This window comes from Eutrigla gurnardus (genome assembly GCF_963514095.1).
Source record: "Eutrigla gurnardus genome assembly, chromosome: 3".
NCBI lineage: Eukaryota > Metazoa > Chordata > Actinopteri > Perciformes > Triglidae > Eutrigla > Eutrigla gurnardus.
Window position 1 is genome coordinate 25,628,718 of NC_139917.1, and position 17,084 is coordinate 25,645,801.

Below are 17,084 nucleotides of genomic sequence, written 5' to 3' on the forward strand. Positions count from 1 at the left end.
GATTGAACCCCTGTGGCTTATCTTGTGGGTCTCTGTTGTTGCTCATTGGTGCTTCAAGTACATTCCTTTGCAAAGAGTCATCTCGTTTTTTTCATTCACATGTGGCCTGTGTCACCGCTGTGTTTGACTGGGCCGAGTCTAACACAGTCCAAAGCAGATCGACGCGATTCAGCGCACCATATTATGATGTGTGTTTCTTGGCCCATGGCATAGACTACACCTATCCAGAGCCTCCCACTTAAGTTCAAACCAAGATATTTACGCTTTTACTATTTTAAGAGCGAGTGTCTTAAGGATGAGAGCGCTGTGATAATTGCAGATACTTGTTTGTTTGCGATGGGTGAAATTACTTCTCTGCGTGATGCTCACTTTGATTTTTAATTATTTTTCTTTAACGGCATATCAAGCTGTTTTAAGAGGGATCCAATCACACGGGGACCACTTTATAAACATTATTCACACCTAAGCCTAGCATTCTGTTCATTCTTTTGTCAAGAAGCAATAGCGAGGGGAGTACAACATTAAAAAAAATAAGGACCAACCTGGCTTGTCTTGCCTAGGGAACGAAATGCTGTAGCTGATTATTACAGCTAACTATGATGGGAGGACCACCAGGGTAGTGACAACTGATGTAGCTGCCTCCGGGGTGAGACAAAGGTTTACATATTACACAAGCAATTTAGATGTTTTCTAAACATGTTGCCAAGACAGTGGGAGTTGGCAGCTATCTGCTGCCCCCCCATCCCCCCCCCCCCCATCCCCTCCTCCCCCTCCAAGCCTTGCATTTTGCATGGATTTTGTGTAAACCAGGAGAGAGCGAGGGGGACGGGGAGCAAAAAGCACGGACTGAAGCACTCTGCACTTTTGTGCTCTCTATGAACTGTGAGTGAGCTAATAAATTCTTTCAGCCACTCAGCGTAGCATTCACGGATATCCCCCAAAGATTACACACACAAATCACCGCACAATGGAGGCCACCGGGAGGGCCTCGGCGTCACAGGGGCCCCCCGACCCCGTGGACAAGCGCACATAACCAGGCCGCGGAGAAGGCTGGGGGCGAAGGCGGGGGGTTGTAGAGGAGGTGCAACTCTACCCAGAGTCAAACGCTTTATAATGGTTGGTAATGGTACATTCAAGGAGGTTGGTGATGGTGTGAAGTGAAACAGGCGAGGGGAGAAAAAGAGAGAATGGGAGAATAGCAGGGGTGTGAAAGGGAATGTGATGGATAAATAAAAAAGGGGGATTAGAGAGGTTGGAGAATTAAAGGAGGTTGGGGGTGATGGGTGTGTAGGGGTGGCATGTAGTGGTCTTGGTGATGATGAAGATGACGGAGGGGAGGGGCGGGGGATTCCAACCCCACAGAGCTGAGCAGAAGCCAAGGAGGGATATAATTAACTCCTGGATCTTTTGTGTTTCTCATCTGACTGCAGGGTGGAGATGAAAGGGGCCTGCTAAGCCTGGCATTCCACCCCAATTACAAGAAGAACGGCAAGCTCTACGTTTCCTACACCACCAACCAAGAGCGCTGGGCCATCGGACCGCACGACCACATTCTCCGTGTGGTTGAATACACCGTTTCGAGGTAATGGGAGAAGTGTGTGCCAAATCTACCTTAAATATGGGTCGTTTACTGCCTGAAAGGAAACCAGAAACCTCTGCTGCCTCATGGTCTACGCAGCATTGAGCTGACCTATTAACTTTGGAGGGTTAATATAGCGTGGACACATGCATTTCTTCATGCAAAGACGAAGCCCACTTATTTAACCACCGTCGAACACAGCACAGTTTACAATGTGGTCAGTCGTAATTCGTGGCGATGCATGACGGTTGGTGAAATTCCCACTATCTGCTTTGCAGTGCGTGCCATCGTTTTTATTGTCGTTTGCTTAAAAACTCAAATGGTGCGATTTGTACAAATTGGAAGTGTTTCAATAAGAGAAATAAGAGAAAGCAAATGTATTGGATGTTGTGGAAAAAGTCCTGATCAGAAAGAAACCCTGAAGGAATTGATAATAACATTGGCTTTTTCTATTCAACACCACCGATTTGAGACGTTTTCTGCCAGACACCATAATAAGTAAAACAGCGAATGCAACAGCAGCGTAATATGGGCTTTCAGTTTGCAACACTCTTGTGATCATAACGACGTGTGCACTTTGCAGCGTTGATATCTCACACTCCCTTCGCAATGACCTGTAATTAAGAAAACAATCTTCTCTCACGAAAGTGTTTAAATGTTACATTTTAATTTGCATAATCACAGCTGTATGTTTAATTTAATGATCTAATCTTAATTATAGTCTTGGCATGCAGTCTAGGTGACTGCAACCTCTAGTCCTTAATTTCAGGGTTCAATAGGAAAAAAATGACAGGTAAAGCATTTGATGCTAGTTTAAGAGAGTGATTTTTCTTTTTTCTTTGTCAAGCTGCTTTTTAAAAATTGCAGGACAACCCAAAATAACACATGATGAAATATTTGTTGCTGATATTGCGACGCCAAATCCAACTTGTGCAACATTTTGAAGTCCCCACTAAATTGACTAAATGTCTCCAGACGACAAACAATTTAAACTCATTAAAGGTTAGATTTTGTTTTGTGTCACGTCAGCGCTTCTTATCCATGCTTTGGTATCGTTTTACCCACAATTATTCTTAAAAGTATTTAGAGAGCACTTATATATAGAGTCATGCCTTCTGCAGTATGTTTAACAGACGTTGCATTGCATTTCTTTAGTGACTTTCACACCAATCAAGCGCAGACTGCGTCCACTTTCCAAGGCCCTAATTCAGTGTGTACTTTTGTTGAGTATTTTTGAGTCTGTATGGAAGCATATAGGCATAACAGAAACCCAGTGACAAAGACATTTTATGATTTTCTTCAGGAAAAACCCCAACCAGGTGGACACTCGGACCGTCCGGATGCTGATGGAAGTGGCAGAGCTGCACAGGAAGCACCTAGGTGGTCAACTCCTGTTCAGCCCTGACGGCCTGTTGCACATCATCCTGGGCGACGGCATGATCACCCTGGACGATATGGAGGAGATGGATGGACTCAGGTGAGCGCAGACAATTGAGAACCATTGCATCAACGATCGAGTGCTGCTGTTTGTGCCCCAAAGGTTGAATCCCTTTCTTTCTTTCTTCCCTTTTTTTGTGTGTGTGTGTTTGAATGCAGTGATTTCACAGGGTCCATCCTGAGGGTGGATGTGGACACAGACTGCTGTACGTCTCCTTATTCCATACCGCGGAATAACCCGTACTTCAACAGCACCAACCAGCCGCCTGAAATCTTTGCTCATGGATTACATGACCCAGGCAGGTGTGTGGAATATTTGATGAGAAACCTCAGCAACGTCACACTGAACAACTTAACAGCTGTTTCCTGGCAAAAATGATCCACACATCAGAATCAGGCTCCTACAACTGACTTTTAAAAATGAATAGTTCAAATAGCAATCATCCTAATATGCTGCTTTACTACTGCTCTTTTGGACTGTTCTTATGCCGCCTTTTAGTTTGTTGGTGACTGGACCTCTGTTTCTGCTGTACTCATCCTGTATTCTGTTCTGTAGGTGTGCAGTGGATCGGCTTCAGTCTGACAATGGGAGTCTCTTAATCCTCTGCACAGACGCCAGTGGCAAAAACACATCAGCAGGAAGAATACTGGAGATCACTACGGGCAAAGATTATGGTAAATCACAATTTCCATGAGAATTTCAGAAAATATTCATAATATTTACCCTTTTTAAGAACTTAATTAGTTTGCAATTAGTCTGTTTTTTTACAAATGTCTTTCATTTTTGTAAGAACATGGTGTTTTGGCAACAAGTTCAGAAAACATCCCGAGTTGAGTGCAGAGACAGTGAAGGTTGACTGTAAAAATGATGTGATGTAGAAAGATTCCCCTCTTGTGGAGTGCAGATCTGCCAGGGGAATGTGATAGTGTGTCCACAAGTGAGATTTAAAACTGTCAACAACGATAACTGTGGAGATGAGGGTTTAGTGTTGTTGAAAACACAGCTTAGAGGGGCCGAGCTCTTCTCATATTGAGTAAATATGAATAAAAAAACAATCGATATCAGCGGCACCTTCAGAATGATAAACCTTCTTCTCCTCTACAGTGAATTACTGCCGTTTTTTCCACATTACATGCCTGGTAATCTTTGCCACAGTGGATGTTGTTCTGGCAACCCAAGTTGAGCCTCAACCTTCTCACTTTCAAAGTGCCAGTTATTGCTACAGAACGCTGCTCGTTTGGCTCGCTGCCTGATTTAGCCTGTTGAGAAATGTTTTGGATCATAAATGTTTAAAGGCAGACAACCTCCATTCATATTTCCCTTTGCCAAGATTGTAATCCAGAAAACATTCAATATTGCGTCGACATCTCTCTTATGAATAATACTTTTGAAGTTGGAGGTCAAATATATCGCTGTCCAATTCGAAGTTTTTCTTGCTGAATTACGTTTCCCTAATATGAGCCACACAACGATTATATCTCATACACGTCTGACAAAAAAATAAGTAAACATGGTTAATCTTTTTGATTTCAAATGCAAACAAAACAACAATTACTATCATTGGTTTATATTAAGGTAATTCCAAGATGCAGATTGATGAATATCGTGATGAATACATGGATTAGATTGCCTCCATCATAACTCCGACTCTTTGCCCCTCCCCAGAAAATGAGCCCTCTGTCTATGACCTGCAGTCCAGCGGCGGGGCTCCACCCGTGGGGGGCTTCATCTACAGGGGCTGCCAGTCCAGAAGGCTCTACGGCAGCTACGTGTTTGGAGATAAAAATGGGTACGAATGAGAAAGGAGCTGACTATTGAAACGACGCCGACGAATAAACCAACTGAAAAATGAAGTCACTGCATGTTGTGAAATCCAGATTGGCTCCCGGCGCACTTGTTGACGGATAGCTCCATTTTTAAAGACACGGTAGTGATTTTATCCTATCGGCGTTCGGGTACACTTGATTTATGATCAGACGAACATCTTAAGTCCTATTGAGATCAACATGACACATTCTTCTCCGCTCACACTGAAAATCTTTTCCGTGCATCGGCATGTGCCAAAGTAAACACGGCGTTCCGTCCACGTGGGGGAAAACAAGTTTAATGTTACTGTCACCACCACGACACGGCTCATTCAGTGTAAATGGAGATTAGACATCCTGTTCTCTTGCTGTTCACACTTTTCTTTGGTTTGTAATTTATCCTACTTTGCTGATGTCAAACACTGACGCTTGAGTAAACAAAGGAAGTAAATAGCAGGGGGGCGGGGGGAAGTACACTATCAGGAGTTGGCACTGTGTGTAAAACAATGTGTGGTGGGTTTAATTCTGTGCCTCATTACAATTTGAGGGCACGTTGTTGTGGCTGAGCGAAGGCTCTGGCATGATGTTGGTTTTGAAACTCCAAGGTCTTAAATAACACCATGTGATACGCGGGGAGGGGAAGGAAGATGGGTCAGTGAACCATGTTCCAAGAAGTAAAAGTTGTCCCGGTTTCCAGATCTCAACTGCGATTTGCCGATTTTCTGCTGCAGAACGAATGACGTTGTATTTCTCGCTTGTTGAGTGATTTATAAACGTCATGTGCATGTCATGACCAGTATACTACATCATTAGTAATGCTTGTCCTACTCTGTGTGTTTTGTTTGCCTTAGTAACCTGCGGATCCTCCAGAAGTCGCCGTCGCCAACATCAGCAAGTGGCGCTCAGTGGGAGGAGAAAGCTCTGTGTCTGGGCTCGGCCGGCTCCTGTGGCTCCATGCTTGTGGGACACATCTTAGGTTTTGGAGAGGATGAACTAGGTCAGTTTTTCTTTTCTCTTCTTTTTTTTGTTGTTTTGCTCTTCCCCTCTATAGCCACATGAGTGACAGTTCTGTGTTGTTTTCTGAGATCACTCAGGGGTTTAAACCATAAACTTGTCAGCTTCAAATGACTGATGTCAAAACTATGGAAAAATCATGGTTTACAGTAATTTTCTTGTATATTTATCAACGGCGCACATGTTAACATCGTGGTCAGGAATTTTCCCATTGTTTAAAAAAAAAAAAAAAAAGTTTTGTAATGATTTGCACTAACACAGCGAGAACAAAACATGATTTAAATCTGGAAATATGGCAACACTGAGCCAACAAGGAGTAACAGTCAGAACTACAGGGGAACAAATACCTTTCTTATACAACCCCTGTGGCACATTCCCAACAGGATATTAAAGAGTGCGTATTTCCTTCTGGATTAATTGTCATTTCCATAAGATAGCAACGATAAAGACCCACTTATGAGCTGCGTATTGGGCCACCTACCAGGCGATGTTTTGCATAGAGAGGTGTTTTACTGTTTACCTGTGGGGCGACCGCAACATTCAGATAAGGCAGGGTGAGCCGAGGTGAGCAGACTAATACGATACAGAACATTTTAACCAGCTGGACCCCCACCAGACACTCACAGAATTATTAACTGTCAGCTCTTGTGTTTCTGATTAACACGAACACATGATGCAGATCACTCACACGGCCATCACAAATGTTTGATCACAGTTCTTGCCAGGTCTTGAAGTTTTTCTCTTGACAAGGTTTTCAAAGATTCCTGCATTTGATCAGAATGCGTGGTGCAAAGAATCATGGAGGGGGTGGGGCTTGCGTCCCAACGTACGGGCCCCACAGACACATGTTTACAATTTGTCCCCTTATGGAATTTTCTTGTGCGCTCGTTCCTCATTAAATTAACCGCCTGGTTCCCAGTCATGAGTATCCAATTGCCCCGTTAAAGCCTTTCTTATAGTCCTTTGGCAAGTGCAGCAATGCAGAAGCTGGAGTCATTCTCCTCATCTCCTCGTCCTCTCCTCTTGTCCCCACTTACTTCCTCTTTTCTCCTCTCTTCATTTCGCCACAGGTGTTGTTAATCCAGAAAGGTTAATTATTGGGATATGTACATTAAAATAATGCAATTAGTGCTGATTGCCCGTTTCCATGTGACTCTTCCTCTTTGCAGGTGAAGTCTACATACTGGCAAGCAGTAAAAGCACGGCGCAGTCACACAGCGGGAAACTCTACAAGCTGGTGGACCCTAAAAGGTACAATCACAAAGTAGTTTGCTCTACATTTGGAAAGGGGCTTTGAGAGAACCATATTGTTTTCCATTGTATGTTTGCAAACTCTGGTGGAATACAGTTTAGTCTCAGTTCAATAAGTAAGTAATGCCTCGTGCCATCTTACGAGACTCCAGCAAGCCAGCCCTCCATCACTAATTCCATGCCTGTTTTGTTTTATGAGGAGGCCACGATGAGCCCATATACAGTATATCATACAAGTCACTCATGCAACTGACTCTCATTAACTATAAATCTATATTTAATCAAATGCACTCAATCACTTCTCTTGTTAACGTCCCCCCTCGAGTCCTCTCTACCTACTGTACACTTCCCCCCACACACACACACACACACACTTCATATATTGCTGCGGCCAGAACTTTTGTGCCCTTCAACAACTCGTCACATGACCACCTGCCCGGGCCAAACCAAATGCCAAGCAGTGAGTTGAGAATAAGCAAAGCATTTCACAATGTTAGTTTAAAGTATCGCAAACAGAAACACGGACTAGCTGGCCGTATTCACCTTTAGTAACTATCGCCTGCTGGTTATTTTCAGAGCGTTTGACAGCAGGATTTATTCTGCCGAGAGTAAGGGGGGACACAAAGGCACCTGTTGTCAAGCGCGGGGAACTCTACATATTGTATTTCAGCACACGTAGAAACACGTGTTCATGCATATAACATAGTGGCTATTTTATTACGTGGATGGAGTTCAGTGACAATCCAGCACACAGACGCCAACTTAACTGTGCAATCTGCTCTAAATCCGTGCTGTCCGATGCTCAATTAGTTGATGTGAAACAACTGGAATGTGTGTGTGTGTGTCACTGTGTACATGAATTCATGACACACGATACAGAAGGGATGTATAAGCGTTTGTGGCTGATATATTACCCTGGCAGTAAGGAAATCACCACAAACATGAGCAGACTTTGTAATTCAAACCAATCGCATATTCAATTTCAAGGCCGTATTTTTTTTTTATCAGCACAAAGTTGAGAGAGTGAGATCCTGCAGGTCCATCTGCTCAGGTCAGTAAGTGGCTCTAACTTTAAATGCACTGGATGCACAAGAAAAGTCCCAAATAAATAATATTTCTTTAGGCTTTTAGACAATTAATTACACCACAGATGTTTCAGAGGAGCCCCGGTGGTTTGCGCCTTATTTATGTTTTCTGGCGAGGCCGCTGGACGCATTTCTCCCAAAGAACAATTCTTTCCACCATCAAGTGAACTTGTTTAGTCTATGTGGACCCTGTGGTGTTAGAATCTTGACTCCTAATACACTCTGGCTCCGTTATTATGATCTTGTTACAGGGGCGGCGGGGGGGGGGGGACTGAGAGGGGGTGACAGGGGGGAGTAACTGGGGTAGCTAACGTGTCTGACCTCAGTGCGTTATCAAGTCTGGTGGTCCTCCCCTTTTTTTTTTCTTCTTTTCCATACTGCGAAGACATCTGGACCCCGAAGCCCTCTCATAAAGAGGTTTGTTTTAGAGTTTGGTGGTTTTTGTGGTCCAGTATAGCATCTAGCGCTGTGTTTGGGAACATAGAAGGGGGAAAGAGGAACCGTTAGGGAGGGCGGCAAAGGCTTACAGGGAAACATCAGCCATAAAATCCCTCAGCAGTGTTTGTGTAAACATGTCCTGGCCAGATGACTTCATTTCTAGGTATTTGTTTGTCAGTTGGAGTACCCCTCCAATAATAAATAGGCCACCATGCATTTTGAATCATACTGGATGTGTGTGGTGTGAGGGTGTATGTGGGTGAGAGAGAAGGGGGGGGGGGGCAGAGAGCAAGACGGGGCTTGTTTGGTTCAGCAGTTGGATGGAAATATTTCCAATCATATAGTCTCTAAATGGTGGCTGTGACATGCAGTCGAAAAGCTCTGAAGCTGAAACGGCATCGTTCAAAAGACTTTACATCAGACATATAAAAAGGCATTAAGATATAAAAGAAAACACAAGACATGTGAAAGTAAAATATACAAATGATGTCATGTCTAATTGAGACAAAAAAATATATATAATGTAGGTTTTTACTATGTGTTGCTTGTCTTCTGCATTTCAACAGTTTTACTGTATTGGCCTACAGCAAAGCAGTGGCCTTTAAACTGAATAGAATGTGCTATTGTGGTTCGCTCTGTTTGGCTTCTTCTCAGTCCCATTGAGTCCGCATGTGATAATGTAATTATTTATACAGTGAGAGCATTATATTTATGCCAGGAACAAATAAAGCCAGAAAGAGCTGTTTCTCTTTTAAACTAACTAGGAAAGATATTATGATCCATTACAAAAGAGGGATTTGTTTCAGCCTCTATGTATGTACAATATGTCATGGGAGTCATATAGCAAAGTAAAATGTTTAGCATATCATAATTCAAAAGGCACACGTTGCACTCCACCCGTGCAGATGGAGAGCTCCGCTCTTACAGTTGGTGCTCGGCAATAGCCTAATTGTATCGCGCCGTATAGCGCCAGACCTCCTGCTGACTCCTGGTGTAAAACGCAATTTGCCTTTTCTATTTGTTACAGCCTCTCTCCAAAGAGAAAGCAGGGAAAGTAGCATTATGAAAGCGTTTTCACACATTCAAGTTTTGTCAGCTGCAGGCTGGACTGATTGAATTACAGTGAGCAGAGACCTTAAACAGATCCAGTGGACTTGGAAAAGGGTCCTGGGACCTCCTTTATGAACTGCATTAGCCACGGAAGTCACAAATCACTGGACGTACAGGGAAAGGAGACAGCGGGTGCTCGTTTGTGGATATATTTATCTGTATGTGTGCTTCTCTGTTTTTTTTTTTGGTCTTCGTGCGCACTGATATAAACTGTGTGGGTGGTGCGTACACGCGAACATGCACATCTGTGAGCCTGTGTGAGCGTGCGGTACGCTGGCTCCCAGCACACCGCGCAAAAAAAAAACCCCTTTCTTTATTTTCCTATCCCTCCTAAATCTTCCTGCATCTCTGCTGTGGTCCTCCCCTTCACAAAGCTGCTTGCCAGTCGCACTGAATAGCCACGGCTCCTACAATACACAGTAAATTTCTTGCACAATTAAAACAAGGAATGACGCTACAAAAGAAGCCCCCAAACAATGGAGTCGGATGACAAAACAGCAAAAGAGACCACACTGAGCCGTTTGATTAAGCCATTGTTGGGGCGCACAATGTACACCACTCCACGGACCTTTTCTCACATATACCTCACGTCAATCAAACAGGGCCTGCAAGCCAACAAGCCAAACACACACACACACACACACGCTGACATCATAATATCAAACAGATCAGGGACAAATCTGAGGCAGATCATCCTCGCTGCTCTGATGAGGCAGACCTGAAGGGATGTCAGTGAAGCTTTCAGCTTCCCCCTGATGGAAAGACAGAAGTCCTAACCTGCATTTATCTTCCTGGTTCTTTACAGCTGTACTGTCATGTAGGCCTCACTCACTTTCCACCCTTATTTCCCCTTCAATTATGACACAATCTGCGTTTAATTTACAATTTCCTCCGTCATCATCATCTGTCTCTCTCTCTCTCTCTGTCTCTCTCTCTCTCTCTCGCACTGTCACCCGTCTCCTACTCCCTTGCTCTCACACATACACCACCCCTCCCAAAGTTGATAAATTCCCACAGTGGCTGTTGACCCAGCTGCCTTTGTCAAGTGGCGCTACCAGCAGGTGCTGTTTTCACAGCCACCCTGGCAGTCGTACAGACTGTTTAGTAGCGCCGCTGACCCCTGCCTGCTATTAACAGTGTTAGCTACAGACCCCCCCCCCCCACCACCCCCAATTCTCCGGGGACTCTTACTCTTTCTCTCCCTCCCTCTCTTTCTGTTTGCTTCCCTCCTTCGCTCTTTTTTTTAACTGCATGCAGCCTGCAACAACAAAAGCCAGCACGGATGGAGTCTGGAGTTGGGTGCTGATGGGAGCATGGGAATCAACCCCCCACCCACCACCACCACCCTCCATCCTCCATCCTTCCAAATCTAAAGCAACTTTTACACACACACACACACACACACACACACACACACACAGTATTGTCACTGCACAGTGCCATTAATCAGTGTATCTGTCAGAACATTTGCAATACATTTTCAAAATAGGAAGTAAACACCCGCACAGTCAAATATAATTCAGCCATCATCACACGGCATCGTAGTAGCAGTCATGTATCCAACAAATGACTGATTTTTAATAAAAGCTGAAATCTTCCCACACATGAAATAAATATTATATCTACCCAACTACTAAAGGTCAGAACAGGTAGAACTCCACAGGTAAAACAAACCCCATCAATATTATCCTCAGATTGAAAGCATGGGCAGCTGAAATAGATGTACAGTACGTGTATTTAAATGGATTATTTCAGACTCGATATACAGAAGTGATCCACCAGACTGTAGGTCCTGACCTTCCTCTAGTTTTGGCTGCTACCGCTGATTGACCATTTGCTCTCCAGCCATGATTGATCTGTTCCCCCGTGGACTGAACATTACATATATACACACTGACGTCAGTACTGACGCTCTTCAGCTCTCAGACCAGCATCCGTCTCCAGGAGTTCAGCTACCAAGCCTGTGTGTACGTGTGTGTCCAGCAGACTGTGTCGCCTCATTAGCTGTTTATCCCAGTACAACAGGACTGTTTACGCTTCTATAGTTCCCCCCTGTCTCTCTTTCACAAACTCACAAATATGTGCACAACAGGCGCTAACGGACGTTTGAACTCGATTACGCACTTGCTGTATTATTTCCAGGCCTTTTTTTTTTAGTGTGTGATGGTCAGTTTCAGCCCATTTGGATGTTTGTCTTAATATGGAATCATGTCTCTTCGGTGTTCAGACTTGACGCATATGGTGTGGAGATGTTTGTGTGTGTCTGTATTTTCCAAATCCTGTTTATAGCTTTGGGAGCTCTGAGTAAACCCTGCATGTATGTGTTGTTTTGTTCTTGTTCAAGAATCAACGCAGGTATTGTTCCTGTTTCAATATACAGAAAAAAGAAAATATGTATGTATTTATACATATTTTAAGTAGCTTCAGGGGTTAAATACACAATGTGCATCACTTGAAAATGCTGTCCCACTTAGTTTACATCTCAATAACCTGATCATCATCTGAGACCATAGACAAAGCATATGATGACAGACATGTTAATCCTCCTTGTTGTAATAAGCAAAAAATAGCTGTAGAGTAAACAGATGGCTACAGCTGTCATGACACTTCAAAATAAAGTGTGAGATGTTTAAATAGAACATGTTTCATACAGCGCTGCCAACCAATCACAGTATGGTATGACCGTATACCTCAGCCAATAAGAGTGGGGATTTGTCCTGTCAAATAGAAAATAAGAATGGATGTGTGTTGCTCTCCTCTAACGGACTCATTTACCGTAGCGTGAAAGTGATTTCTGATTCAGACCCAACAACCAAGGCGATGTATCCATTACAGCAGCTGAGCACAGAACAAACACAGAGCTGATTAGTAACCAGCCGAAAGAACATATCTCATGTCTCGAATCATCCGAAGCTCCAGAAACTACGCCCTTTGACACGCACTTTCCCTGCCTTTTTAAAAATCAATAAGACCCCGTTTACATCTATAATTATCATTGCAGTTGTTGTTATTGGGTGCATCTGTCAGATGAAAAAAAAATAATGGAGTTTGAGGCATTTCAGCGGAGACAGTTCATTGTTCAGGATTCAAGATTGTAGGGAGTGGCGGGACCCGAGACCACATATGTGACATGCCTTCATCGTTTAATATGACCAACAGTAATTTGGGTCCTAATTACAGGAGGTTTGAATCACGGTGACATGTTTAGACAGTTTTAAGATTCTGTTATTATAGCTCCATTTGGTGTGTCAACATTTGTTTGTCTCAGTGCTCTTTGTGGTGACAGTAAAGTTGAATATAATTGAATTTGACCACTGATGTTTAAAGACATTAAGAGATCAAATTAAATGACTGTAATTCTTGTAGCATACCATGTGATGCTTGTGTCCCACACATATCGACTCTCCCTTTTCTACCAACCGTTGCAGACCTCCTTCCCCGAAGGAGTGCCAGCGTCCGGTGGAGCCTCCAGAGCTGCTGATGACAACGTGTTCCAGACACTGTAAGAACGGACATTGCACTCCGACGGGCAAGTGCTGCTGCAGCCCCGGCTGGGAGGGCCCCCTCTGCCGAGTCGGTGAGTGCCTTCGCGTAGATTTGCATCTGTTGCTTTTTTGGTGTGCGTGGTATCATCTGGACGCCCAGGCGTTGTCCTCCTTCCAGATGTGTAAATGAGGTGTATTAAGTTGTCGTTCTGCTCCCTGTCGCCGTAGCCAAGTGTGAACCCGCCTGCCGCAACGGAGGAGTGTGCATGGAGCCCAACAAGTGCCTGTGTAAGAGCGGCTACTCCGGGGCTCAGTGTGAGAAGAGTGAGCCGGGCATGCCCAACGACCAGGAGAAGGACGGCATCCTGGACCACATCATCGACATGACCTCGTACATCCTAGACCTGACCAGCTATATTGTATAGGGGTGTGCGGAGGGGGGGAGGGAGGGGGGTGCTGCTCCCCGTTGTCATCCTCCAGTTGACACAAATCTACCTACCACCACCAGCAGACTCTTAACGAGGTGTCCTTAATGTGGCCTCTTAATCTCCCACACACCCACACAGGCATGTACACACACACACACACACACACACAGGATCCCCGTCAAGACTGCATTTTCATCCTCATCACCATCCTCTTCCTCTTTTGCCTATAAGCTACCTGCCCTTGAGCACCAGGCCTGGCATCCAAGCCGTGTTCACACTCCGGCAGAGGAGATGATCGGCCGGGTGACGGAGGTTCCATTTTCTTCTCTTGTTCAGAAAACGCTTGCACACGGCTGACTTCGCAGGAACAGGAACTCCACAGGAACATTTTATTTTTTAACCCAAGACTTTTGGGTCTTTTCAGGGGGGCTATCTGTTGCCTTACATACGAGCCCTCGTCTCCACCCATCAGCGGAGACCGTTGATTCTTCAGGGGTTCTTTTAAGGATTCAAAATTGTAAGGAGCGACGTGGCTCCGGGAATCCAATTTGTGCTGACGGTCCATTCAAAACCCGGCAAAATAAATGTCCTCACACACTCACACACACACACACACACACAGACTTTGAAGGAACACTCTGCACCTCCTGAAGTCAATGAGAGACGTGGGTCACATAGAGCCTGCAGCGCTTTGTGCTATACTATTCTAAAGGCATACAAGAGGGACGAACCAGGTCGTCTCGCTTACGACGTTGTATTTAGTTTGTGGGCACATTTTTCATAAAGAAGCTACGACGGTATACGGTGTGTGTGTATACTTTTTGTTTTGCAACACTCACTCGCTATCAATGTACAGAATGGATCTACGACGGAGGACTGTGACCTACGCAGACGTAGGAACGACTGAATGAGAACATTGTGTCAAAGCCAGTTTCATACAACCTGAACAGAGTTTTTGGCTCCCATGCACTGTATTCATTTTTTTTTATTTTTTTTTTCTCATTTCATTCACTTTATTATTCAAAATGAATTAAGACATTTTATTAAAAGCGCAATGAAGAGTAGTTTAACATTCACACGTTCACGCCACACCATCACAAAGGTCTGGTTTTTAACAAAACTCCCGTCAGCGGCGCGTCACACACTGAAAAACGGAAACCCCAAACTCAAAACGAAAAGGGAAGAGATAGAGCAGTGATGTATATTTCCAATAGAGCTTACCTAAGTACTACTTAGCATTGCAAAAAAAAAAAGAAAAAAAGAAAAAAAAACCTATAGCATTACTATTGTTATCATAGAGGAGGGTTTATTTTTTTAAGCGTAATAATATATGGGAGAGAATGGTGTTTATAGAAAGCAGTTTTACACTAAGCTTGTCGGTTCATGTCATTTCATGTTCTTGTACTTTATACATATGCAGCTTTTTTCCTCTGTTAAGAAAGACCCCCCCCCACCCCCACCCACTGTAAAAGTAATGCATGTCTGTGCCTGCAGAGAGTCATGCGGAGCTGAATCCATCTAATTCATGTGGTTTCATTACCGCTGTCAGAAGCGCGTCTCTGTTGTGAGATGATCAAACGTCCCGTCGGGTCACCGTGGAAACGGTTCACAGTCGAGAGCCAGATCTAATCTGTCCAGAGACGATTTAAGATCAACCTGAGGAGATAATGCCCATTGAACGTTCCACTCTAATGAACATCCGACTCCTACTTGAAGTCAGGAAACGCAGACGGGGATCGTCTGGAGCCACGTTCACGCGTCGTCTTCTCAGAAACCAGACGTTCGTACGGCCACGTTGTCTCAAGCTATCGTGGTAAGAACTTCACATTTGATGTTTTGTGGTTTAAATTCTACAAAAAGGAGTCTCGACGGTTTTGAAGGCACATAGCTGTAGTTTTGCCCGACTTTTGATTTTGATTCCAAGCATCACGGTTAATTGAAGTTCACGGTTAATTGTTCTTCGTCTCCCGCCTTCGCTCGAGTTTGCTGAAATAAACCAACTCTACCTGGTCAAAATGGAAATTCATGCTGTAAAATGGAAAATTATAATTTCTTTTAGCACTTAATGTGAAAGTTGCATTGTAGCTGCTGAGACGGCGTGGTGTGAATAGAATAACCATTTTCATTATTTAAGTAGTTATACAAATAAAATAATTATTTAAGTTCTTCTATGTTGTTTTTACCATTGTACTGTATGTGACCATTTTTTTTTTTTTATTCCTGTAATGTAAATAAAACTAGGGATAACTTTGTTTCTCTACAGAAATATCAATATGTCTATTAAAATTTATAGCATGTCTGAAATAGTTGTCTCTTTGTTTTTGGTGTTTAGTACAATCTGGTGCTGATTTCCTAATAATAACTGAGGACATTTCTGTGGAAAATAGTAGAAAATTCCCAGAAAAAAATGAATTTGTGTGTCAAATGTTGAATTCTTAACAAAATCGCAAGAGCAATGAGCTTTTCTGTCATATCACATGACCTTAATTGGCAGATGGAGTTGTCCGGTTGCCATGGAAATGTAGATGTTTGAACTTTCAAGTTAACATTAACTCAAAATCCTTAAATAAGGAATAGTTCACTATTTTTGAGCTTTTTCGCTTTCTCTCAGAGATTAAGACGAGAAATCGATGCTGCTCTTTCCTGTCCGTTAAATGTGAGGCTACAACCATGAGATGGTTTGCTTAGCTTAGCATGAAGACTAGACTGGAAATGTTATTCTGTCTCTGTCCAAAGGTTAAAAAGAAAATAGAATAAATATCTGTCGACCAAAACCTCTAAAGCTCATTAATATAAACTGAGAATCTCGTTTTTTGTCCAATCTCGTCACCATGAGGCTCTCTTTTCCCATCGGGGACCGTTGGACATGTCTCGGTCTCCTCTGTCCGTCTTTATACCCTCACTATCTGTACATCAGCAACATAAGAATCTTAATAACTGATTGACTATCACTGTCAGCTCGTAGGAAATGACGGATCCGTAAAGTAAAGCATTACCTAAGACTTCAGTCTAGACATAATCTGTCATTATGGAATGGTGATTTAATGTATAAGCACCCTGTTCATGATCCTGGTCCCATACTGGGAATTGTCTCATTTCTGGTAAGTCAGCTGCAACATTTCCACTGATGGTTTGTCCTCCAGCCAGGTAAAAAAAGAGGAAAGAGAAGGATGTTGAGAAAATGTTTAAGTTAAACTAGGGCCAACGTGGCAACGGGCCCGGGCCTTTTTTTTTCTCCTTTTACTGCCGCTTGCATGGAAAAGCTGCCTGCGGGGTTGACAGCGGAGAGAGAGAGTCGACATGCCTGCTATGTCGTCATGCAGCGTCATGGCATCGCTCAAAGTTCAGCCCGAAAAACCTCCTCATTTGAAGTGGAAATGTTTTTTTTTTTGTTTTTCTTTTTCGGAAACGCGCAAAAACACATTCTTTCACATGAAAGAGCCACCACTGA

At 43.6% G+C, this 17,084-nt stretch overlaps 2 protein-coding genes across 2 annotated transcripts in view; one reads left to right on the forward strand and one right to left on the reverse strand.

Annotated features, from left to right (window-relative positions):
* The window catches only part of hhip (hedgehog interacting protein), a 30,832-nt gene extending 14,895 nt beyond the window's left edge, over window positions 1-15,937 (forward strand). The window contains exons 5-13 of the mRNA XM_084005746.1: window positions 1,431-1,582; window positions 2,883-3,056; window positions 3,176-3,319; window positions 3,573-3,691; window positions 4,683-4,806; window positions 5,674-5,819; window positions 7,006-7,087; window positions 13,149-13,297; window positions 13,434-15,937. Of these exons, the coding sequence (XP_083861872.1) occupies window positions 1,431-1,582; window positions 2,883-3,056; window positions 3,176-3,319; window positions 3,573-3,691; window positions 4,683-4,806; window positions 5,674-5,819; window positions 7,006-7,087; window positions 13,149-13,297; window positions 13,434-13,630 (1,287 nt within the window). The 3' untranslated portion in view covers window positions 13,631-15,937. The remainder of the gene's footprint in view (window positions 1-1,430; window positions 1,583-2,882; window positions 3,057-3,175; window positions 3,320-3,572; window positions 3,692-4,682; window positions 4,807-5,673; window positions 5,820-7,005; window positions 7,088-13,148; window positions 13,298-13,433) is intronic.
* The window catches only part of gab1 (GRB2-associated binding protein 1), a 194,961-nt gene that overhangs the window by 166,789 nt on the left and 11,088 nt on the right, over window positions 1-17,084 (reverse strand). The gene's annotated exons all lie outside the window — the stretch shown is intronic.